At 42.9% G+C, this 25,334-nt stretch overlaps 2 protein-coding genes across 2 annotated transcripts in view; one reads left to right on the forward strand and one right to left on the reverse strand.

The window, feature by feature from the left end:
* Positions 1 to 244: 244 nt before the first annotated feature.
* LOC308302558 (E3 ubiquitin-protein ligase ZNF598-like) lies at positions 245 to 2,476 on the forward strand (the record flags this gene model as incomplete). Its single annotated transcript, XM_080746815.1, has 1 exon — positions 245 to 2,476. One exon carries the CDS (start codon positions 245 to 247, stop codon positions 2,474 to 2,476), a length of 2,232 nt encoding a protein of 743 aa, XP_080602941.1.
* Positions 2,477 to 8,513: 6,037 nt separating this feature from the next.
* Positions 8,514 to 25,334, reverse strand: part of LOC308302055 (putative carboxypeptidase X1) — a 31,566-nt gene continuing 14,745 nt past the window's right edge. Inside the window, exons 7-14 of the mRNA XM_080746230.1 lie at positions 25,034 to 25,157; positions 16,813 to 17,009; positions 15,877 to 16,056; positions 14,537 to 14,734; positions 13,880 to 13,976; positions 12,461 to 12,600; positions 11,459 to 11,561; positions 8,514 to 8,932 (exon numbers count right to left, since the gene is read on the reverse strand). Of these exons, the coding sequence (XP_080602356.1) occupies positions 8,616 to 8,932; positions 11,459 to 11,561; positions 12,461 to 12,600; positions 13,880 to 13,976; positions 14,537 to 14,734; positions 15,877 to 16,056; positions 16,813 to 17,009; positions 25,034 to 25,157 (1,356 nt within the window). The 3' untranslated portion in view covers positions 8,514 to 8,615. The remainder of the gene's footprint in view (positions 8,933 to 11,458; positions 11,562 to 12,460; positions 12,601 to 13,879; positions 13,977 to 14,536; positions 14,735 to 15,876; positions 16,057 to 16,812; positions 17,010 to 25,033; positions 25,158 to 25,334) is intronic.

Genomic DNA, 25,334 nt, shown 5'->3' on the forward strand with positions numbered 1-25,334 from the left:
TTACATCATAGGCACCAAAAGGATCTATAAATAGAGTGTGTTCCCCATTATACCTCTTGTCGCAAGCACTTCAACGTGTCTGTCTGTTGGGCCCAATTTGAAAACCGTTAAAGAATGTGAATAATAATCTACCCTTTGTTGTTGTATCTGCCAAGTACATTTTCACACATTTAGTATCCATATCTGCATTTACCAAGTGTAATTATTAAGAACAGCGAGTGAGCCGGTGAGTTTTTTGGGGAGCATGGATTCAACATCTACCAAGGAAACCGAGAGTTGTATTCTGTGCCGCCAGGATGTCGATATATTCTCAGTGGGGAAATGTGACCATCCAGTCTGCTACCGCTGCTCCACTAAAATGAGGGTGTTGTATGAGCAGAGGTACTGCAGCGTCTGCCGGGAGGAACTCGACAAGGTGGTGTTTGTGAAGAAACTGGATGCCTTCTCTGCGCTGCCTTACCAGAAGTTCCAGCACGAAAAGAAACCCAACATCTACTTTGGCAATGGCCAAATCTATGCCCAGTTCAGGAGCTTGCTGTTGGCAGAGTGTCCCCACTGCCCAGAGCCTAACGTGTTCTCCAAGTTCAAGGAGCTTGAACAGCACATGAGGAAGCAGCATGAACTCCTCTGCTGCGAAGTCTGCACCAAGCACGTGAAGAGTTTCCCTCACGAACGTAAGTGGTACAACCGGAAGGACCTGGCACGTCACCGCACGCAGGGCGACCGCGACGACACCAGTCACCGTGGACACCCACTCTGCAAGTTCTGCAGAGCGTTCTACCTCGACAACGATGAGCTGTTGAAGCACCTTCGCCGGGACCACTACTTCTGTCATTTCTGTGATGCAGACGGTGTACAGGGACAGGGGTACTACCGTGACTACCAGTACCTGAGTAAACATTTCAGAGAGAACCACTACCTGTGTGAGGAGGGCCACTGTGCCACAGAGCAGCTAACTCATGCCTTCCGCACGGAGATAGACTACAAGGCCCACAAGCTCGCAGTGCACAGTAAGACCCGGGAAGAGGCCAAACAGAACCGACACCTCGACCTGCAGTTCGGCGTCACTCCGAGACTGCAGAGGAACAACAGAGGTATGGTAACGGGTGAGGACTATGAGGGGGTGTTCCATCCTAGAGATGGAGAAGGATCACAGGCACAGGGTGGCGGACAGCAGAACAGCTCGAGTTACAAACCAATACCAGAACCACCTACGGTGAGGACAATGAAGGATAGCGATCCATTAGACAAAGAAGATAACTTCCCGGCTTTGGGGGCCTCAGTCGCCACACCCATGTTTAGTCCGAAGCCACTACGTCCGATGAGGAGTAGCATTTCATCATTAAACAAAGATGATGACTTCCCGGCCTTGGGAGGCTCAGCCACCATGGCTAGTCTGAAGTCAGGACCAACAGCAGCTCAGGCTTTCAAGAGAGCCCTGAAGGTGGACAACCTCCCCAGGCTGGCCGCTGCATCCATGGTGGCGAACCCGATGACCCCTGTGTGCCTCACCCAGCCAAGGAACACCTCGTCCTTCCATGAGGTCTTCCCCGCTCTCATCTCTTCGATGTCAACACGGAGTAAAAATAAAGCATCCAACAGTCCACCCCAGATGGCTAGTGTGTACCCGGTGGCAGAGACCTTAGAGCAGAGAAACAGGGAGCTGATCCAGTCCATCAAGAACCATCTCCACAACGACGAGTCTCGGTTCAAGCAGTTCAAAAACGTCTCTGGACAGTTCAGACAGGGTCTGATGTCGGCAACCCAGTACCATCAAATCTGTAAGGATTTGCTGGGAGAGAAGTTCCACTGTATCTTCAATGAAATGCTGGCGCTCTTAACAGACACCGACAAACAGCAGGAACTCCTAACAGCCCACGGAAACTACAAGGCTCTGGAGAAACAGTCAGGAGCTGAGGGAGGCAGACAAAAAGATAAAAAGAGCGCATGGCAGACGGCCTCACCTGTGGTCAAAGTAGTCGCCAAGACTAACAGACAGGTGCTCCCCACCAGCCCCACCACCAGCAGACAGGTGATGTCCCTACAAGACTTCAACTCCCACAAGACCTTGCACACCAGGAATAGAGACGAGTTCCTTTCCCTGCAGTCAATCAGTCGCATCATCAGGCCAGGTTTGATGAAGAATAGAAATCCATTAGTCGCAGCTGATGACTTCCCGGCTTTGGGATCCTCAGCCACCACGCCCATGCCTAGTCTGAAGTCAGGACCGACAGCAGCCCAGGCTGTCAAGGGAGCCCTGAAGGTGGACAACAGGGTGTCGGCTGCATCCGTGGTGGCGAACCCCAAGACCTCGGCCTCACCTGTGGTCAAAGGAGCTGCAAGGTTGGGCGGCCAGGTGTGCCCCACCAGAAGACCGGTGCTGTCCCTACAAGACCTCAACTCCCATAAGACCTTGCACATCAGGAATAACGAGGAGTTCCCTTCCCTGCTGTCAATCAGTCGCATCATCAGCTAGCCGCTCCTGCATCATCGTTCTCATTGCTCAACATTGGCAATGAGATTGGGTTGACACTACTTTCCCCCTATTTTGCTCCGATCCAATGTTGCACTTCCGCTGCTGGAACTCATATACTAGCAACCCCAAACAAGAACTGATGATTTATTGTAAAAACAAAGAGGAGAAGTGAGCCAGGCCGGGTTTACATTTGGGGCAGAGGTTCTTCCTCAACCTACTGAGGAGTGTGCAAGTTTCATGCAAATTGACAGACGGGTGGAGAAGGGAGAAAACATCATCAATGAAAGACCAATCAATAACTTTACTTGTTTAACAGTCCTTAATGCAAGAATAATTAAGTATTATTCATTTTGCATACTGATTTGTACTTTTAGTTTTTGCCAGACCCAGGGGGTCGGCCTACATAAGGCTTTGTCGGTCGGTCTGTCGGTCGGTCTGTCGGTCCCTCTTTTCCTCAGTGTGCCTGTCCCTTTTTTCCTCAGTGTGCCTGCTCATCTGCCCCTCCCTTCCCTTGCTGGGCTGATTGCCTTGAGTGCCGTCACCTGTACAGGACCAGCTGAGTTGAGTTGGCTGACGAGCTGCTGACACTATAAATTCCTCAGCCCATCTACAAGCTCACAAACATTTCCAGCTGCTCAGCCTATACAATCCTGTGTGTTCATGTGTTAGTTCAGTGCCATACTAGTGAAAACAGCCGATCTACAAGCTCACTACGCTTTGTTGCTGAGACTATAAAATCCTGTGTGTTCATGTGTTAGTTCAGTGCCATACTAGTTTTCATTGCGGGTCTGGCACGACCAGGTGACCTGGTCTAGTTCTGATGTTCCTTTCTTTTGTGCTTATACTTCTGCATTAAAAAAAAATAAAAAAAGGGTGCAATTAGGTATTTTTTTCTGGTACAGAAAGTAAGATTGTTTTGAAATAATATATTTATTTATATAGTATATATTCGATTTCGAAGCCCATTCTGGGGTCTGCCATATGAACACAATGCATGGCTGAAGTTTGGGTTAGCCTAAAGAAGGACTTTTTCTCTTGAACATAATTATTTTCTTTTTTAATCCCTTATTTCAAATGGTATTTCATTTTTACCATCTATCCTCATAGTAGGGGTGGGCGATATGGCGATAATTATCGTCTCGGCGATACAGCTTTGCCACGATAGGCCATTTCAGAATATCGTTTCTCTCGTGATACAAACAGTCATTTAGAAAAGGCTCTGGATATACAGCGAGTGCACGTTCCATGAGTCGCAGCTCTATTGCTTAATTTATACTTCTATAGTACGGTGGTGTAATTCGCCAAAAAGAACAGATCTACAAGCTATAACGTGTCGCGGCTCAACGTGTCATATAGTTTGAGGATCTGTCCCCTGCTTTCACGGCCCCTCCCCCGTGCAGCACGCAGACAGGCTACAGAGTGTCTACAGCACTCACTGACTGAGTTGTGATTGTGTGCAGGAGCACGGCACAGTGGTCCACGATTTAGTTTCACTTTCACGGGACTTTAGTAAAGCAGTGATGGAGCTTGACCTGCATTCTTTGAAGCATATTTTTCATAATGGATGCATTAAACTAACAGGACGCAAACTACATATCCGTCCTGCTATCGCTATCAGCCATCTCACTGCTTGCAAAGCTGAACTGTGCTGGAGTCTCATCCATAGCTGTGTGTTCTGGCAGTATTGATGAGATGATTTAGATCACCTTGTAAATCCATGCTTCTGTTTTTATTAACTATAAACAAGTAGCTATTTGCTGCTATTTGTAAAGTGCTTATGTTTTCACCATTGATGCATGCGTGTGTCGTCGCGAATCGCGGTGAAATCGTCGCGTCTATTTTGCGTCTATTACATAATTGGCTTAGTTATAAAAACCATGCCATTATTGTTAGTAGAAAAGCGAAAAGCTAGGATGATAATGAGTGAGTAATTCTCTAAAAATAAAGCTTGTATCATAACAAACCTCCTGACTTTGGTTGGTCATAAGGTCATTTGTTTTCCCTCAAGTTTCAATGGTAAGGCATGGGTTGTTGTCAACCTGTGGGTCGAGACCCCCAGAGAGGTCCCGCCAAATTGTTTTGAATATAGCCGATCTACAAGCTCACAACACTCAAAAAACATTTCAAGGGAACCCATAAAACATTTCTGGGACCCATTTGAATGACCTGAACCATCATCACACCAACTAGTAAATATTTTGAGGTAAAACATGATAATTGTTTAATCAAAAATCTGAATGTTATCATTAAAAAAAAACATAGATTAGGCTATCTATCTTTCTATCTGCAGCATAAAAATGAATAGATTATCTATAGAATATCTGTGTGGGTCTAATAAACCAACCATAAGGTAATTTGTTTTCCCTCAAGTTTCAATGGTAAGGCATGGGTTGTTGTCAACCTGTGGGTCGAGAGGTCCCGCCAAATTGTTTTGAATATAGCCGATCTACAAGCTCACAACACTCAAAAAACATTTTAAGGGAACCCATAAAACATTTCTTGGACCCATTTGAATGACCTGAACCATCATCACACCAACTAGTAAATATTTTGAGGCTATCTATCTTTCTATCTGCAGCATAGAAATGAATAGATTATCTATAGAATATATGTGTGGGTCTAATAATCATAATAAACCTAAAAACTCGCATAAAACAGTTTCGTGATAATATCGTGTATCGTGATACTGCATGAAGCATATCGTGATAATGCTTTTATCCAGTATCGCCCACCCCTACCTCATAGGCCCACCCCAGCTGCATTAGATTCACATTATTGATTGATTAGGTTGTGTCACACAATTACAAATCTTGAAAGAACAATATTTTTGGGATCATCTTCACATGTTCAAGATTCCTCTCCACTCAACTTCACCCATGAGTGACCATCCAGATCATTTAACAATCTACTTTGCTGCCAGTGTAATAATAAATAAATGTTTAACACAATAAGAAACAAAACTAGAGAAGATGCATTTAGAAATTGCAAGTGTGGTTGCTGACATGACTATATTCTGCAGTAAACTAACTGTCATGTGAAGCTCGACCAATTGATTCCCCATTGATTATTGATTCCCACTCCCATTGATTCAATAAAGTTACGTCATTGATGATGAAAGTTACGTCATTTTTGAGGAGTTACCCTGCCTGCCATTTCCAATGGGAGCGGAAGAAAAGTCTATAAAAAGTTAGAGGTTACCCTAGAAGTCTATGAAGTTTCCCTAGAACTATCATGTGTTGCCCTGACAGGCAACCACACCAACTAGAAAGATGCAAATGGAAAGTGCAAGTGGGATTGCCGTGACGCGAGTCACAATTGCTAATAAACTTCGTCTTACCATTTGAATTTTCCCCTTTCAATTCAATGGGGGAAATTAATTTACTTGATTGATTGAAGACTTTATTAGAAGTTTGCATAGGAAAAGGTACAGTTTCATGACGGTACAGTTCACTGGTACAAGGTCTACTAAAAGGAGATCCATGAAAAGACTAAGCTTATTTCCACAGGAAACCATTTAAGTATCTCATATAACATTGAATGACAGACGAATAGAACACTAATGCCCATATATGGAGATCAGATGTCAGTAGTCTTTGTCCCTTTTATGCCCATATATGGAGATCCCTGATGTCATCAATATTAAGCCCATATCCAGACATCTATGATGTCAGTCATCTCCATATTTGAGAAGTTAAGATTTTAATTAAAGTCAATGGGGAAAATTAATTAGCGAATAAATGTATATCTAAATTAAACTATATACTAGTAAGACGCCTCAGGGCGACTTGCGCCAATTCTTGGCCATCTGGCCAGTGATGTATATCGGACCAGTTACCCATATATGGAGACCCCTGCATGATAGTCAACAATGTTATGTATAGTCAACAATGTTATGTCAAAACATATGGGTAATGCCCATATATGGGCATTACCAAATATGGTCATTCCCAGATATGTCCTTAATATTGATGACATTGGGACAGGGATCTCCATATATGGGCATAAAACATATGTTAATTAGTAAAGCCAAGCGGGGCCTTGGCGAGTTAGAGCCTGGGGAGCTCCATATATGGGCATAAGGGGGTACCAATATATTTTATGCCCATACATGGAGATCCCTATCTGAACCAGCCACACAGATGTGGGCCATGTCTTGGCCATCTGGCCAGTGATATATCGACGACATCAGGGGTCTTCATATATGGGCATAAAAGGGATTCTGGGGAATACCCATATATAGACTTTTACATGTGATATCACCTGTGATGTCACAGTGATGTGTCAAGGGAACCAACACATACACTGTAAAAATGTGTACACACACGGACACAAGCTGTGAGATTTCTCATGGTAAAAACAATAACACATCTCTTAGCAAAATTCACCCCTACGTGTCCCGATGAAGCCGGTCGATTTGACATATGGCCCAAATGTGTGCCACCCCATGTGTGAGGAGTAGCATGCCAAAAACAGGTTTATCTAGAAAGATGGATGGAAGAAATAAAGTCGGACAAGTACTAGACTACCGTAATTGCTGGACTATAAGCCGAAGAAATCTTGTGAAATACAATGTTGTCAACCAATCATCAAGGACGATGATACACGAAAGAAGAAGAAGAAGCCGCACCTGAATATAAGCCGCACCTGCTAAATTTAGAACAAAAAACTAATGTTTACATATAAGCCGCACCTGACTAAGCCGCAGGTGTCCTTCCTGCTTCCTGCTAGAGCGCCCCTGGTGGCCATTAGCTGTATAAATCTATATATTAATCTTTGTTAAAGACCATTGTAAAACGAACTAACTGGCAGTTAGCTGTAAAAATCTATATACATAAGCCGCACCGTTGTATAAGCCGCAGGGTTCAAAACATGGGAAAAAAGCCGCGGCTTATAGTCCGGCAATTACGAGGTAGTCACACTAATAATTAAATAACAAGTGAGGCAGAAAGGAATGTGGGTGACGAATGGAACGGATAGTCTATAACCGTAGACATAAACATGGTTTTGACATTCTAATTAATTATAAGAAGAGATTTATTTGGAAATCATTTTATTAATTGACTATTGAGTTGCAATGATATTTACATGTAAATGCCAGCATTTAGACATGGAACTGTGGGAATTACAAGCAAGGTCAAGTACTGTTATCTACAAAAACATTACACTACTATGTCTCAGTGTTTTTCTTACAGTAACAGGTGATTAAGGGCCATTTTGGTCATGTCTCACCTTGGGCCCTATTTTTGTCCGTGCTAAACCCTTAAACCTCTTTGCCTTTTTTAACTATTTTGAAAAACATTTTTTAAATAGTTCAAATAGCTGATCTACAAGTTCACAACGTGTCGATGTACATCGGCTATTTGAAGTATTTAAAAATGTTTTTTTCAAAATGGTAAAAAAATGGGTTAGGGGTTTAAGGTTTAGTATGGACAAAAATAGGGCCTCTTGTTTTGTTCTTATCAATCAGAAGTGGTCACAGAGTTCAGATGGAGTTCACACTTTAAGAATCGTATGGAGTCTTATTGTATTATTTAGAACAGGGGTCTTCAACGTTTTCAGGCCAAGGACCCCTTAGTTGAGAGAGAGGTGAAGCAGGGACCCTCACAACCTGTTCATAGATTCCATATAGTTTCATTGTTTGACAGCACAATCATCAGTGTATTTTGGATTCATGTCAATTTGTGTTTTCAGATATTTAACCACTTGAGCCGTCATTACCTAATAAACTTGACCTTTTACTCTGTTCTTAGTCTGCTCTTTTTCTCCTTTACAGCAAACCTCTGTGCCAAAAATAGCCGATCTACGAGCTTGTAGATCTGCTATTTTTGGCTACAGTTCTCAGAATATGGACACTAGGGTTCAAGTTGTTAATATAAAAGGATTGGAAGATTTGGAGTAACTCTGAGGACCCCCTAGGTGTCCCGGACGCCCTGTTGAAGACCCCTGTATTAGAATATGAAAGTGCTGGTCTCGTGTACATAGCTCTGTGCTGATGTACTTGTCTGCTTTGTTTTTGAGTTCCATTCTTTCTCTATAAAGCACTTCATGGTGTCCCTAAAGTTCATTAAAAAAACACATTATAAAACAATTCAACTTGAGCTACTTTCAATCCCCCTCTGCTTCACCATCACCCTCGTCATCATCGCTGTGTCCTCCGAGCCCTCTTGGCAGCGGTGGCGGCGGCGCGTCTCTGGTTGATGGCCTTGGTGCTGACGCGTAGCTTGCGCAGCCGCAGCTGGCGCAGCCGCAGCTGCAGGTCTTTGGGGAGCTTCCCGCCCTTGGCCAGGATCTCCCTCAACCTCTGCTTGGGGGTCTTGGTGAGGCGGAAGTCACAGATGGTGGGGTAGTGGTCGTACATCACCATGCAAGTACGGGTGGACGGATAGTAGCCTTCGGCGACGGCCGTCACCTGGTACTCCCCGGGGTTCAGCAAGCGCCAGTAGTCACCGTCGGCCACTGCGGAGGAGAGGAAACGTCAGGGAGGAAGAAGAAAGGACAGGATGGTACAGGACAGGAGAGGGTAAACGGTGCATTTATATAGCGCTTTTATCCAAGGCGCTTTAAATAGATTGTGCATAACATTCACCCATTCACGCACACATTCATACACCGGTGGCGGAGGAAACCATGCAAGGCACCAACCTGCTCACCGGGAGCAATTAGGGGTTCAGAATCTTGCTCAAGGACTCTTCGACATTAACTCAGGGGGAGCCCGGATTCGAACTGGGAACCCTTCGTGCTCTAATAACGGTTTCTCTACCCCTGAGCTATGCCGCCCCACTGAGAGGGGGAGCCAAGGGTTGAGAAATGTGGAGAAAGTGGAAGATAAGCGGTAGAGTAGGGCTTTCAAATGTTGGCTTATTTTGCCATATAAAAAGGTACTTTGTAACCAACTTGACTTAACACAGAAGTCTGTTCCATTATGTTCTATACCACTATACGCTACTGCACTACTTCACATGTCCTAATAGTCTAGTAGCCAAAATGTGAACCCGGACATGTTGAGTACCCTAAAGTTATGTTAGAAATGTTGAGTATGGGTCCCCAGCATGTAGAAACTGCCGGATGCTAACTTGTATATGTTGAGCAATTTGCATAATTTGCATAATAAGCTTTAATTAGCATAATCACCTATATGGATAATATGTCAAAAACTGATTGGACGATTTGAACAATATTGGAGTGGTTTTGGGGGTTATTGAGGATGCTGAATCCATTTCTGACATTTTCTAAATTCAAAATGGCCGCTTTAAACCGTAAATGGCCATATGGCAACTTAAATTGGGGTGATTCTGATACTTTTTTGTTGATTTTGATAATGAATTAAATTATAAATGTGGTTATTTATATGCTTATACATTATCTGCATTTCAAAAGCCAAATATAGACAATCCACACAAAATGATTAGAACAATGACTGCCACAATAGCCTAGCAAAAATAGTCACTTCATCATTTGGAAAATCAACAAAAAATGATCAAAATCATCCCAATTTAAGTTGTTATATGGCCATTTCCGGTTTAAAACAGCCATTTTGAATAAAAAAAATAAAAAAAATCAGAAATAGATTCAGCATCCTCAATAACCCCCGAAACCACTCCAATATTGTTCAAATCAGCCAATCAGTTTTTGACATATTATCCATTATTATAGGTGATTATGCTAATTAAAGCTAATTGTGCGAATTATGAAAATTGCTCAACATATGCAAGTTAGCATCCGGCAGTTTCTACATGCTGGGGACCCAAACTCAACATTTCTAACATAAAACTTTAGGGTACTCAAAATGTCCGGGTTCACAATGGGGCTCTATGGGCTGGCTACTAGACTATAATGTGTGCACTTATGTATGGAAGCACCACAAATAGACATATTTTATGAAACTGTAACATTATACACAGATATTTACTAGGGCATTCACGAATAGTGATTTTTAATATTCGATTTATTCGACCTCAAAGTATTCGAATAGTCGAATATTCGTCAGGAAATATACATATATTTTTTTAGCAAAACAAGCAATTCTCGGTCTTGTAGTGACAGTTGCATTAGCTAGCTCTTCCTCCATCATGACATCAAGTTTGCAGGCTGGCCGCTGTTTTTTCCCACATGGTAATAGTTCCAGGAGATGAAACGTGACGCATGACATCAGTATAGAGCATTTTGTCCACCAGGGTCATTGACAACTCATTCTTATGACTTCCTATCTAGCCAAGCTGTATAAACCATGAAGAAATAATATTTATTAAAAAAAAAGATTACAAAATAAATAAAATAAAATAAATAAGCAAATATTCGACTTTGGTGAACAACGTTGAATAGTGACTTTGATATTTGAATATTCGAATATTCTGTGAATGCCCTAATATTTTCTGTAAAATACGAAATACATATACACATTACACACAGTATATACAGTACTAATATGTGTACTGTATATACAGTGTATAATTGAAAACAACTGTATGGTTGGTAAGGAGTAAAAGATCATTATGTATCCCCTATACACCATTCAAACTGATCATATTCAACACAATACCATGTGGTTCGACAAAAACAAAACAATCTCCATGAATTCAAGCCTTCATGGGATGATAGAAAATGTGTCATCTTTTGGATGAACTACTCCTTTAAGCTTGTAGCCTTAAACATTACCCATTAACTGTTCTTCTGGTATCTTAAACCTTTAAGTTAGCCAACTATGTGGCATGAAGAAACAGATATTGAATATCAGATATACTGTACAATGAAATTCTACACAAAATAAATGAACTTACATCATTCATCATTCCTCATTCATGGCACACAATATTTGAAGGAACTTTGAAACATTCAAGCAAACTAATTTGATTAAATTGCCTGTGTGTGGCGGTCTTATGGATGCGGCTTAATCCAATAGTAATCAGACCGCGGATTGGCTCTGCCTTCCTAACTAACTAAAGTATACATCCATAATGTTTTTTAGGTTTCAGTGGACTGTACCTGATCTGATGTGATGATCTATGTCATCTACTTTGATGATGGCGTCTGCTATACCAGCCTCTGTGTCTTTGTCCCGAACAACACCTTTAATCCCACGGTGCACCTACAAACACAGAGGACCCCATTTCACATGTCTGTGTCCCTTGAGCAAAGTGTTCTTGAGCAAAGTGACAGGTTTTCAACTGAAATACATATAAATAAAGATGCATGAATTGGGCTTAGAAACAGTGAGAATGTCCCTGTAGGATATAACACAGATTCACAAAACAGACACTTCTTGTTTTCAATTCATGTAGGAGGAAATTGTGTTTTCTATACAGTGAGGAGAGCAGGCCTGGAATTCCATCATTTTAGGGGGCAAGGCCACTTTTTGTGTTTTTGAGGGCACAAAAGGCCAAATGCCAGGCCAGGAAGGCCATCAAATAAAACAAGATTTTAGTCCATTTCAATAATTAATTAAGGCTGATTGGAAATGTAATATGTAGACTAACTTCAGTGAAATAAACAAATGATGGTATTTATAATCTGATCCATGCTCAGCCCTGCACTAATCAGAGTTGCTGGACTGATAGGAAGTTAGAATTCAAAAGACACTGGTGTCTACAGTACATGACAAGAAAGAGACACTGTTGTCTAGTACTACATATTGACCAGAAAGAGGGAGGAGAAAGTGGTACAGTCAGCTGTGGCATTAAGGCCACTGTGGCCTCAAGGCCACTGTGGCCTCAGGGCATGCCATTTTGTTAGGGGTACAAGGGCAAACTGAGGGGTAGCCATGGTTCTTCGTGGCTTCCTGAATTCCTGCCCTGGAGGAGAGCCACCACAGTTTGCAGCATTCAGTGAATAATACCTGTAAATCCACTTTAAAATGCAACAAATTTTTACAATGATTATAAGGATTCTTTTTAACTGCATGCAAATTTCAACTAACACAAGCAAGTCCATCAAGAACAAGAATTAAGAACTGTTTAGGGGTCAACAAACTGTCCAAGGTAAAAGCACCTGCTCCATGTAGACCAGCAGTGACTCTCTGTTGTACTCCCATTCACCAGGCAGTTCACTGGCGTGAGGGAACTTATCACACGACAACTCCACTGTCACCTCAAAGCAGTTTGTGTGTAGGTAGCTGAAATCATTCATACCTGGAAGAAAAGGAACACAAATGTTAAAATTGGCAATTGGGACGAGTGTGGACGGGCTGGCCGGTGGGTGTTGGTCGGGCCGACCGCGATGGTGCTCGCCGCCTAGTAGTTCGGACATCCAGTTGTCCAGAACCGCCCAACCAACCAACCAATATGCCCGTATTGGGGGATTCCAATATATGGGCATATACTGATGACATCAGGGAGATCTCCAAATATGGGCATGAAAGGGACACAGGTAGACAGAGAGGAACAGACATCTCTATATATGGGCACAAAAGGGACAGAGACAGATTGGTACAAAGGGTACCCTGACAAAGCTCTCAACACTATGACTATGACACTATGACATAAGAAAACCTCTAGTAGTATATAATAATGGGCTTTGGGACCCAGTGGCTGGGTTACTGTGAGGGCTCTCCTCCCTCCCAGAGTCCACTAAGGCCTTCCTCCCCTGGCTGATCAAAGCGCTCTCCTAAAAACGCCTGAGTTGAAAATATTTATTAGCGGTTTCAAGCAGAGAAAAGCGGCACACAGGAACACACCAGCGCAAAATGAATGCCTCATACCAGTTCAGTGTCCTTTTGGTTAGAGTGTCTGCCTCAGGGGTGTTTTAATGGGTGGGCCATGTAGAAAGCTGGCCCACCCATCGATTTAAAAAAAGAATCTTTCATTAAATAAGATGGTTTTTTTTGTTGTGTTTTTTGTGTGATCATCATCTTGCTTAATATGAATAAATGAAAAGTAGTTGCTCCAGTGATGCATCTTTTACACTAGCAGCAGTTGGCTACTGTGTGTTTGGAGGGGAGTGTTTATATGTAAATGTGTTGTTGGGATGAAGTGCAGTAGGGAACTCAATGATTTGTATTAGCCTATTAATTATTGTTCATTGATACTGCCGCCCGCACCCGTTTTAACCCCCAAAACACAAATCATTTACAGGAAAAAAACAAAATAATCCAGAGATTTCGTGTGCGCGCAAGAGTCCCACCTTGAGCCCACCCTGAAGTTGCCAGGCCCACCCTATTTCTCTGTTCTGGCTGCTCCCCTGGTCTGCCTTGAGACTGGGAGGTCGGGGTTCGATCCCTGGCCAGGTCATACCAAAGAAAAATGGGACCCAGTGCCTCCCTGCTTGGCACTCAGCATCAAGGGTTGGATTAGGGGTAAGGCATCTCCATATGGTATGGGTATGATCTGTCCAGATAGACAGACAGACAGACAGACAGACAGACAGACAGACAGACAGACAAACAGTCAAACAACTTGAAGTCTCTCTTACTTCCAGGTACATTGTGCCAGTGAGCTCCATTTATGATGTTATTGAATCGTTGGAAGTCCTTGTTGTGACAGGGTCGGCGAATTGGGTTGGACATCACCTACACAATATACAAAAACATTTTTTTTTTACTTTTAACAGTGAATGTCAACTGTCTGAAACATTTAATTGATTTATAATTGATTCATAATAATAACTAGAAAGGTGCAATTCTGGGAAATTGCAAGTGTGGGTATTCACTTTTCTCAAAACATTTATTGTTAAACTTGCATTTACCCATGAAGCCATTAGTTTACTAAGACTGAAATTAATAAAACTCAGTTTCACTGAATAGCTAGATTGGGAATACATCACCTCCAAAAATGCTTAAGACTAAAAAATAACAAAAACATTTATACAACCTTTAAGGCCAGTTTAGTCTGCGAAAATAGTCAATCTACAAGCTCACAACGTGTCACAATGTAGCGCGTTGTGAGCTTGTAGATCAGCTATTTTTGGTGAAGAGATTTGGTGTAGAGGCAGAAAAGGGGAGACTTACTAGAATAGATCCAGATCGACAAAGTATAAAGGGTCTAAGCGAGGGTGTAAGTAAGGACCCACGGACACCTTGATTAAAATATGACCATGTTTATGATCATTAAAAATAACATGAGGAATAACCTGATTGGTGCTGGCGTAAACAGTGGCAAGCCAGCGGAAGAAGCTCTCGTCGGCGGTGGGGGTGTGTTCGTGTGGAGCCCAGTCCCGCGTCATGTCAAAGGGGTAGGTGACCACTAGCTCTCCTCCGTGGAGATTGGCACTCAGCACAAACGGGATGTTCTGCATCCAGTTGATGACGGCCCGCGTCTCTGACGCCACCTGGTGGTGGAGACTGTCAGTCAAGGAGACAGAAAATCCTTTTCTGTATCCTTGACTGACATCCTCAGAATGAGGATGCCATTAGGTCCAAGTGGTTAATAAAAAATATAAATAAAAAGTGGCGGACCCCTGTTGTAAGTAACTCTGTGTACCCCCCCCCCCCCCCCCCCCCCCCCCAGATGATTTTCTCACTCCACCGTAAAGAAACCAACATAAAGTTTAAGTGTATAGACTAGGGGTGCCCAAAAGGTAGATCGTGATCTACCAGTAGATCACCAAAGGTGTGCAGGTAGACCACGACATGCCTCTAAAAATATATCATTAAAATATAAAATATATGTCAATATGACATCAAGAAGGGTTAGTAGCATTACAAAGAACCCCAAAATCTACTATACCACTTCCATACAGAACGGGATGAAGACATTTTCCCCAGTATTTCCCATTTATTTCCCCCTAAAATGTAACGCCAGTGCTGCTATTCCAAAGCCCCCCTCAGGCCCTCAGCTAAAACATTTTGGATGCGTAGATCATGTTGAGCTAGTCATTTTAAAAGTAGACCTCACATAAAAAATCGAACCTCTGTTCGAAGTGGAGCTGTGTGTGTGTGTGTGTGTGTGTGTGTGTGTGTGTGTGTGTGTGTGTGTGTGTGTGTATTGCAGTTGATGCTCAGGGCAGGCTAGACTCAACAGCACCTCTCTGGTCACCCAGGGTTACTACATACAGGCTACATACAGACCCACAGACCCACCCACCCACCCACATACCCACATACCCACACACACGGCCACGTATAGGGTAGCTTGTGTTCCACACAGCTCCAAAAAAGTGTGGGCACCCCTGGTATAGACGGTATCTGCACATTTTCTAAAGTGACAATATAAGGACTTTTTAATACCTCTAAAATGACAAATTAAACATTGGCCAAATTGACAATTGTCGCGTTGCGAGGCATTGTGAGCATGTAGATCGGCTATTTCCACAATAGAACTGTTACAAAATGTAATGCCTCAACTCATAGTGCTCGTCAGGGTGGGGGGGTTGGGGGGGGGGGGGTCCCCAGTTAAAATATGATTATTTTGGGGGTGGCAGCCTGAAAGGTTTGAGAACCACTGGTTTAGAAGATGTGTTATGGAACTTACATAGGCCTCCTCTGAGGCGTACTGCTCGGGGATGGGGAAGTAGTGGTTGATGAGTTTGGACTTGTCCGTCTCCAGTTCAATGGCCGTCCACATGATGGAGTTGAGGTCGGCAAAGTTGTGGTTCATGTCGAAGCCCTCGTAGCTGTAGCGTCCCTGGGCCCACCCTGCCAGCTCTGAACCCTGGGGGATTCACATCTGTATCAGAAACACTTCATTGCCAAGTTTAAGCAGGGGCGTCACAAGGGGGAGTGGGACTGAGTTACTAGGGCACAAGGTGGAGGGGCCTTAATTATTTTATACTTTAGCTATTGTAAAATAGCAGATCTACAAGCTCAGTGCTGCGCTGCGAGCTTGTAGATCTACTATTTTTGTCGTGAAATGTGTGTAGGCCTACATCTTTGAATATACAGTATGTATTTTTTAACAAAACATTTGTAACTCACCCTAACCCTTTGCTTCTGGGGGGGGGGGGGGGGGGGTCCCTGGAACGAAATATTTTGAGATGGGGGTCCGTGGCCAAATACATATTATTTTGGATGTGAAATTTAGGCATTTGGGCATGACATCATCGATGGGGAATCCAAGCTGAGAGAAACTGCAGTCTTTCTATTCCTAGAAAGTGATCTTGCTATAATGGGTGCCTTTTGTTTGACAGTTTGTTTTTTTCCCCCGTTTGATTATGTATTTATATGCTCCGTTACGTGAAGCGGTTTTGATTGCTTTATGTGGAGGTCAAACTTGTCCTTCTACTCTTTGTGTTAATACCAGACCGGAATTTGTTTGGTGCAGTTACGGAATTTGTTTGGTGCAGTAACTGCATTTAGTCATATCATCTAAAAAATGTCAGTCAGAAACGAGCTCAAGTACTATGAAGTGAGCATAGAAGCACAAATAAAATGAAACAAATACATAATATTGTAAACAATATAACGGGACCTTTTTGTAGGCTATCTCATATCCATCAGGGTTCATGGAGGGCAGTAGGTGGATGCGTGTCTCCTTGACCAGACGAACTACGCGCTGGTCACCTCGCTTGTACTCTTGACACATATATTCCATCAGGTTGAGAAGGACTTCTCTGCCCAGCACCTCGTTCCCATGCATCCCGGCCACGTAGCGAAACTCCGGCTCGCCTGTAGGGGGCATAAAAACCCAGGTAGAGTTACAACCATAGACTGTAAAAAATATGGACAGTGGGAAGCCATTAGTCCGCTTGCCAGCCCATATAAAAACCACCGGATGCTAACTTGTATATGTTGAGCAATTTTCATAATCAGCCACTAAAGTTGGTGTCCCATTAACTTTACATTACAGGAAAAATAAGCAAAAAATTAATCTGCTTTAAGTAGCATATGAGGGGTCTAACTAGGGGTATTTCATGATTCTGAATCCATTGCAAGCATCCATTTGCACGAAAATCATTCCTTGGCGAAATATCGGCCTTGGTTTAGTGATTAAAAGTGCCGAATCATCACTTTTCACATGTTTCTGGGGTCCGTTTTAGCCCAAGGAATGTTTTTCATGCAAAACGGATGCTTGCAATGGATTCAGAATCATGAAATACCCCTAGTTAGACCCCTCATATGCTACTTAAAGCAGATTATTTTTTTGCTTATTTTTCCTGTAATGTAAAGTTAATGGGACACCAACTTTAGCGGCTGATTATGAAAATTGCTCAACATATACAAGTTAGCATCCGGCAGTTTCTACATGCTGGGGACCCATACTCAACATTTCTAACATAAAACCTTACTGTACTCAATATGTCCGGGTTCACATTCTGGCTAGTAGACTACATTGGTTTCTATGCAGTGAAAATGAAGCATTTTTGGCCCTTGGTATGGTTGTAGCCATCATTGTTTTAATGGTACCAGAGGAATGCTATTGGCTGCCAACGGTCACGTGCAACCGCAGGGATACATGGGACATTGTCTTGAGCTTGCCGAAAATAAAGCACACAAAGAAGAATCATCACAAGACTATGATCACAAGCCCCTCCTACAGCATAGCATACGCTGCTCTAACATCAAATATAACATAAATTGGACCATTATTTTCACAAAACGCAAATCATGGTGATTGAAACGAGGCTTTAAACTGGTGACAGGAACCATAAATTATTTATGACAATGTTTATTAAGGTAAGAAAATCAAAGTTCGGGAGAAATGAATGGAATCCTATGCAGAGCATGTTGCTTCTGGTGCCAGAACAGCGTAAACTAGCGGCCAATCATAGGAACTTTCAGTTCTGTTTGCTTCATTTTAAATCTGGACAACTACACCCCTGGGTACAACAAAGTGTGCTCTGTCAAGTTAACATGTGCCAAACAGTGGTGGAAGAAGTATTCTGATTTAACAAATTAAGACCTGACGATCTGATCATCTGGCAGAAAACCTTCTCAGGTGCAAATGGGAATTCATTGTACAACCTACAGTTCAGGATTATTGGCCAAAACATGAATTGGCCGCTTTAGCGCCGAGTCAAAAACATTTGGGGCAAAGTTTCACACTGATCGGTCCAGCTGGGCCCAAGATTAGCTGCTCACAGGCAGACGCACTGACTCACAGACAGACTGACTCACTGACTCACAGACAGAATCACATTCACAGGAGATATAACATACTCCCTGCACCCTGAAGATAAGAAGATGTTGAAATTATTTAAAAATGCAATCATTGCAACATTCTTCTGATGTGACCAGCCAAAAAGCTGTTCAGATAACTTACACACAATTCTTTTTTTTGTGTTGTTGTCAGGACTTTTCTAGACATTATCTGTATTATTCTACAGATAATTAATATTACAGGGTCATTTTCATCGGTCAAAACTCAAGGAATAATGGATCATGAGCGGAGAAGAGGGGAGGAGGTAACCACGTGAACCCCATGCCTATTCTGGGAGGAACATTCGCCAAAAACAGCAGATCTGCATTGTGAGCTTGTAGATCGCCTATGAAGAGATTGAAGAGTACAGTTGTAACGCAGTATGATTGACCAAGAATAGAGGGTTTACAGTAAGTGGTTCGGGGTGATTTATACTTAGCTGCGTGACACAGGGTAACCACGCATAAATCAAGGGTTAGAATGAACCCACATAACCTGCTTTTATCATGCCTTTCTCATGGTCATTTCATTAGTCACAACACAGAGAGACCACAGATGTTCCCCTCCTGTTTCTTCTGTTCTGTAAAACACATTAAGAAAGACATTCAATTGTATAATACAGGGGGAAGGGAACAGGGATTGAATGCTGGTCCTACTGTACGTGTTCCCATTGAAACAGTGTTGTTTTTGACAACAAATTTTGATTTAGTTTTAGTCATAGTCTTTTTAATAAAATGTTCATTTAGTTTTAGTCATAATTTAGTCACCTAAACATTTTAGTTTTAGTCTAATTTTAGGCGACTAAATCTACAGTTGGTTTAGTCAACTGAAATGTATTTTGGCAGGGCTTGATGGCATCCTAATGATTGATTTTACACTTGGTTCTGTGCTGAAAATAGCAGATCTACAAGCTCACAACGCGTCGCAGCGCGGCGCGTTGTGAGCTTGTAGATCTGCTATTTTCAGCACGCAACACTGGAGAGCAACCAAACATAAAATGACTCTCTTCTCTACTAGTCCCTCCCTAACGTTTTAGTCTAGTTTTTATTTTGCTGACGAAATTGTCAATATATTTAGTCTTAGTTTTCATCACAGCTTAGTTTTTATTTAGTTTTCGTCAGTGAAAAAAACGCAGTCGACAAACATTTTCCGTCAAGTTTTAGTCGACGAAATCAACACTGCATTGAAACCACTGTCAGATGCAAGGTCAGGAAAAGGCTCAGTCACTGGAACTTTAGAATACACAAGTCTCTGGAAAAAGAAGACTTCAGGGTGAAAAACAGGAATTAGGTCAAGTTGACTGGGAGGAGGGAAGAGAGAAGGGAATGTATTCCCCTTGTAGAGAAGCCAAGTATCTCCAGTGGTGCCGTGCAAAGACTAGCCAGTCATGTGCGATTGGATTTGTCTTTGTAGTGTTTCCCAGTGGCACTGTGACTGAATACTGCAGGATACTGTAGATCTAAAAGCTCATAATTATTACCGCCACAAAACGAATGTTAGTGTTTGTGGTTAAGAATATTTGACTCAAGAGTGTCGTGCATTAAATGCATAGCACAAGATCAGTCAGGAAACTCTGCTCTGTCGACCTGGCAGCCGACCAATGGTCAGCCTCAGCTCCACGCTTTTATTCTCAACCAACCACATACACTTCACCATTAGTCATTAGTCCAGTAAAAATAAGGCTGAGGTGGGACAAAAATTTATTATTTAGTTTTTCAACTGATTCTGACAGGAAATTAGGTCTACTAGACGGGATAAAAAATCTACCATGATCTGCTCACTGCAAATACCCACAGTGGCCAAATCAAGTTGGGCTCCCATCGACTTTGTGATGACTCATCCCTTTTCATCACTAAACCATCATTTTCTGGGGCCATTGTTAGCCCAAGGAATGTTTTTTGTGCAAAACAAATGCTTGCAATGGATTCAGCATCATGTCAAACCCCTAGTTAGACCCCTCACATCCTACTTAAAGCAGATTTTTTTCTGGGTATTTTCCTCCAGTATAGAAAGTCGATGGGAGCCCAACTTGATTTGGCCACTGTGGGTATTTGCAGTGAGCAGATTATGGTAGATTTTTTATCCTGGCTAGTAGACCTAATTTCCTGTCAGAATCAGTTGAAAAACTAAATAATAAAATTGTGTCCAACCTGAGTGTATTTTTTCCCTAGATTTACTAGACTAAATCTGAGGCCATGGTTCTCAGCAGGAAACTGATGGATTGTGCAGTCCAAGTCCAAGGAATGAGACTTAACCCCTGGTGAAGGAGTTTAAGTATCTCGGGGGTCTTGTTCACGAATGAGAGAAAGGGGAAGACGGAGAAGGAGATCAGCCGGAGAATCAGAGCAGCAGGAGCAGTTTTGCAGTCGCTAAATCGCAATGTTGCGAAGAAAAAAAGAGTTAAGCCGGAAGGCAAAGCTCTCTGTCTACCGAGCAATCTTCGTTCCTACTCTCACCTATGGTCATGAAGTGTGGGTCATGACCGAAAGTATAAGGTCGCGGGTACAAGCGGCCGAAATGAGTTTCCTCAGACGGGTGGCTGGTATCTCCCTTAGAGATAGGGTGAGAAGTTCAGTCACCCGCGAGAGACTTGTAGTAGAACCGCTGCTTCTACACTTGGAAAGGAGTCAGCTTAGGTGGTTCGGGCATCTAGTACTGATGCCTCCCGAGCGCCTTACTAGGAAGGTTCTCGATGCACGTGGGAGGAGACCTCGTGGCAGACCAAAGACCAGATGGAAGGATTATATCTCCAAACTGGCCTGGGAATGCCTCGGTATACTCCCAGAGGGATTGGAGGAAGTTGCTCAGGATAAGTAACTCTGGAAATCTCAGTTGGAACTGTTACCCCTGCGACCCGATTCCGGTTAAGCGGTTGGCGATGGATGATGGATTTCCTTGTTTGCAGCATTATATGCTGCTGCTGCCTGTTTAGGAGTGGCTGCTCACAAGGGCCACATTGGCGCATTCTGTAACACTGTCGCCGACTGTCGCCTCACAGCTAGAAGGTCCCTGGTTTGATTCCCGCCGGGGAAGGAGAGGTGCGTTCTCTCCTCCGCGTCATCAGTGCCCATACCCTACTGGTAGGTGGGGTTGGCGAAAGGGCCTTTCTGTGTGGAGTTTGTATGTTCTCCCCGTGTCCCCTAGGGTAGGTGCCCTCACAAAACATGCAGTAATCCTGGTCTCTATACAGCCTTCCCCTGGTAAGCCAGGGCACGTTGATGGACGGGAAAGAAACTGGTTGGAATAACGTGTTCCTTCCACACGCTATACATCCTTCAGAGGAAACTCCACCCTGTCAGTTGATAAGAAGCGGCCTGCTCACTCCTCATGCATTGAAGGAAGCATAAGCTCAGCTCGGGGCTCTCCCCAGGTTGGCATAGTGAGATTTAAAAGAAATGTGTTACAAAATCGTGGGATAAAGAAACCCTAGCTACCACCTGTGGTTTGGGATCTTCTTGTATGTACTATTGAGGAATTCATAAGGACTCTTATTTGGCAGGGTAGTAGTGTGCTCCCTCACACAGTAACAGTAATTAAAAGCAGATCCATTCATCAACAAACTAAATAAATGTATTTCTAATTTAATATTCATTAACACAAGGTGTAATTAATTTCTTAAGTTGTCCTGTACTGCAATTGTTTTGCTGTTACTTGATTCAAAGAAATCTTCAAAACAAAATACTTCTCAACAAGAAGAGAAACTGAATTGAGGGTGTAATTTAACAGGGCCTTTGTACAAGGGTCAGGGCCACTCTGATCAGTTGACAGCTGGTCCAGCCAATACATTTGCCTGGAAGTGTATAAGTAATGCTTCTGTGATCACGCCAGGGGGCGCTCTCCCATCCATAAGCGAGACATAGAGTGAGTATTTGAAACCAACAATATTTTTGCAGCGCACCCCTTCATTGCCTCACTGGTATTCCTGGCTGGCAGTGCCTCTACTACTGTGTGTGTTGGCGGAGGGAGGTCTCTCTCAGCAGTTGCCAGATTTGGCAGGATGTCATGTGGGCTTTGAAGGGGCCAAAGCAAACACATCTACTGCTGAGTGCAAGTGAGGAGGGTCACCAGGCTGTGTGGCTCTGCAGTGCCTGACTGTCTGTCTGTCTGTCTGCAGGGGTGTCACACCAAATTCTGGGCCCTGGGTACAAGGATTCACTGTGGGCCCCCCATGAATGGGAACGCATTATTACGCATTATTTTGTGCTTTAACCATTGAAAAATAGCAGATATACAAGCTCACAGCGCAGCACCGAGTGCCACGCTGCGAGCTTATAGATCTGCTATTTTTGAAAAGTCGTGAAATTTTGTGCAGAGTATTTTTGTCTTCTAAATCCTTCTAAGGTTTTTTTTTTTTTGTTGGTTAGAGGTGCTCAAAACTTTTCATGTGAAGGACCCCCAAGATGATATGTATTTGGCCACGGACCCCATCTCAAAATATTTAGTTCCAGGGACCCCCAGAAGCAAAGTTTTAGTTTAGTATTTCAAAAATAGTAGATCTACAAGCTCGCAGCGCGGCACTCGGTGTCGCGCTGTGAGCTTTAGCTAAAGTTTAAAATAATGAAGGCCCCTCCACCTTGGGCCCTAGTAACTCAGTCCCACTTTCCCCCTCAGTGTGACGCCCCTGTCTGTCTGTGCAGCTTTTTGGAGGGTTGGAGTATACAGTGGCAGCCATTGTAGAAGTCCCCTCGTACCCTGCATCTGTCCTGCATTAGAGGCATGGGGGGAGAATACCAGTGTAGCAAGAAGTGGGACTTGCATAGTACCAAGTAAGGACGGCCAATCACTGTCACCTTCGTAAGTAAATAGGTTGATGATGGTTGCTTTAGCCGTTATTAAGCTGACACGGTGAAAACAAAAATGAACTTCATCAGTGCAATTATGGAACCCAGCTAACAAAGTCATTTAAGTGTTTACAATTTGGTGTTTTTTTTTTTTTACATAGACAAAAGGTTATGCATCTTTTTATATGATATATGAATATAATGTGGGCCGTGTGGACACAAACCTAACTTAGTACTAATTTGTTAGACTAAAACTTAAACAAATCCTGTCGTCATACAGGCAAACAAACCAACATCAATTTGAGCACAGCTCCTCTTCAGTAGGGGTGTAACGATACATTTTAATAGCGATTCGATACATATCACGATACATGGTTGGCGATACGATACATGGACGATATTGGTTCATTCATGGCGATACGATTCAATGATTTAAAATCGATATAGTAACTATTTAGCAAAGACATTTAATCTGTGTGAAAGGTGTGGATAGTGCAGGTTTTTAAGGGAAACCTTTTTTATGGATATAAATAAGTAAACACAGTTACATAATGGACATTGTATATTGACAAACCCGCACCTTGACATGAACCCAGAGATTACACACATTTATCGACAGACCAGTGTAGCTATATGGAAAGGAAAAGTAATTAAACCCCCCTTTTAAATTTTTTCTTCTTAAAAATGCTAAATACAATGGACAAGTAGGTAGGATCGATACAATCGATTCTTTGCACTGCCGATTTGATACGATACAAAATAAAACAATACGATTCGATTTTAGCTGTTTTCATTTCAATATACTTCGATTTCTTTAGTTAAAAACGATATTTCGATACAGTTACTATATCGTTACATCCCTACTCTTCAGTGTGGTATGGTAGACCGTGTCCAATTTTACTTTCAGACTGTGAAATTGTGGATGGTTGAGTCCTTTGGCTCTAATGTGGTAGCTGCTTGTGCGGGGCAGGGTGGTTAACCGCTGCGTATTGCTGTTGCTATCTAAGTACACACAACAAGCTGCTAGTGCAGCAGGAGGCACAGACAGAGTAGTGAAAGCGGCTGCAGTTACAGTACATAATAATAAATGGTATACTGATGATTACCCCTCTCCCCCAACTTGCCCAAGTCATTGTGCAGTCACCCATGATCTAGTGCAGGGTTCCCCAATAGGCGGCCCGTGGACCATTTGCGGCCCGCGGGGGGCTACTGTCTGGCCCACACCAAATCCAGTAATAATGGTGGTATAAGAGCAGCAACAACACTAGTATATCGTCGTTGTCGGCTGGAAATCTCGTATCTCCAAATTTGTACGTTCTTTCGCAAATCATACAAGGCCGTCGCACAAAAGTAGTGAAAACAGCAGATCTACAAGCACACAACGCCTCGCACTGCAAGGCGTTGTGTGCTTGTAGATCGGCTGTTTTCACTAGTTTAAATACTTTTAAAAATTATAAATTCAAAACAAACGGTTTTGGACATACAAGATTTTCACCCGACAACGACAATATCTGAACTGTCACTGGAGTTGTGGCTCTCGGCTTGGTACCCTAGACATAATTCGGCCGTTGGGGAAAACTAATTGGGGAACCCTGATCTAGTGCATCTTTATGTCATTGTATTCTCAATCCTGCCCTAGGGTAGTTTACTCTGATGAAGGGGCGGTAACTCTGAAACGTGTCACTTTCTTGCCATTAAAGTGATCCACCATGGGAATTTGCCGTCAACAATATCTGTGTAACTTCTATTAACTCGAGGGCCCTCTAACTTACCGAGTTCGTGTTTTCCTGGGTTGTCAGAGATCTCCATGACGTACAGTTTGAGGCCTCCATGGCTCTTCCCAATGCTGTAGATGCGAGTTATGTCTGGGCACGCCTCGTTCACTGACTTCATCAACTGGGAAAACAAGGAGGATAACAGCTGGTTAATATCCTGATGGCTTCTCTCTCCCTCACTGACTGATGTAAGATAGCTGCTGTTGTTAATTTCATACTCAAATGGCTTATTTACGAAACTGAAATAAATACATATTTACAGGCAAGAAAATACGAACACATGAACAGCCTCGACAGT

This window comes from Nannobrachium achirus (assembly GCF_963921795.1).
Source record: "Nannobrachium achirus genome assembly, chromosome: 17".
Taxonomy (NCBI): Eukaryota; Metazoa; Chordata; class Actinopteri; order Myctophiformes; family Myctophidae; genus Nannobrachium; species Nannobrachium achirus.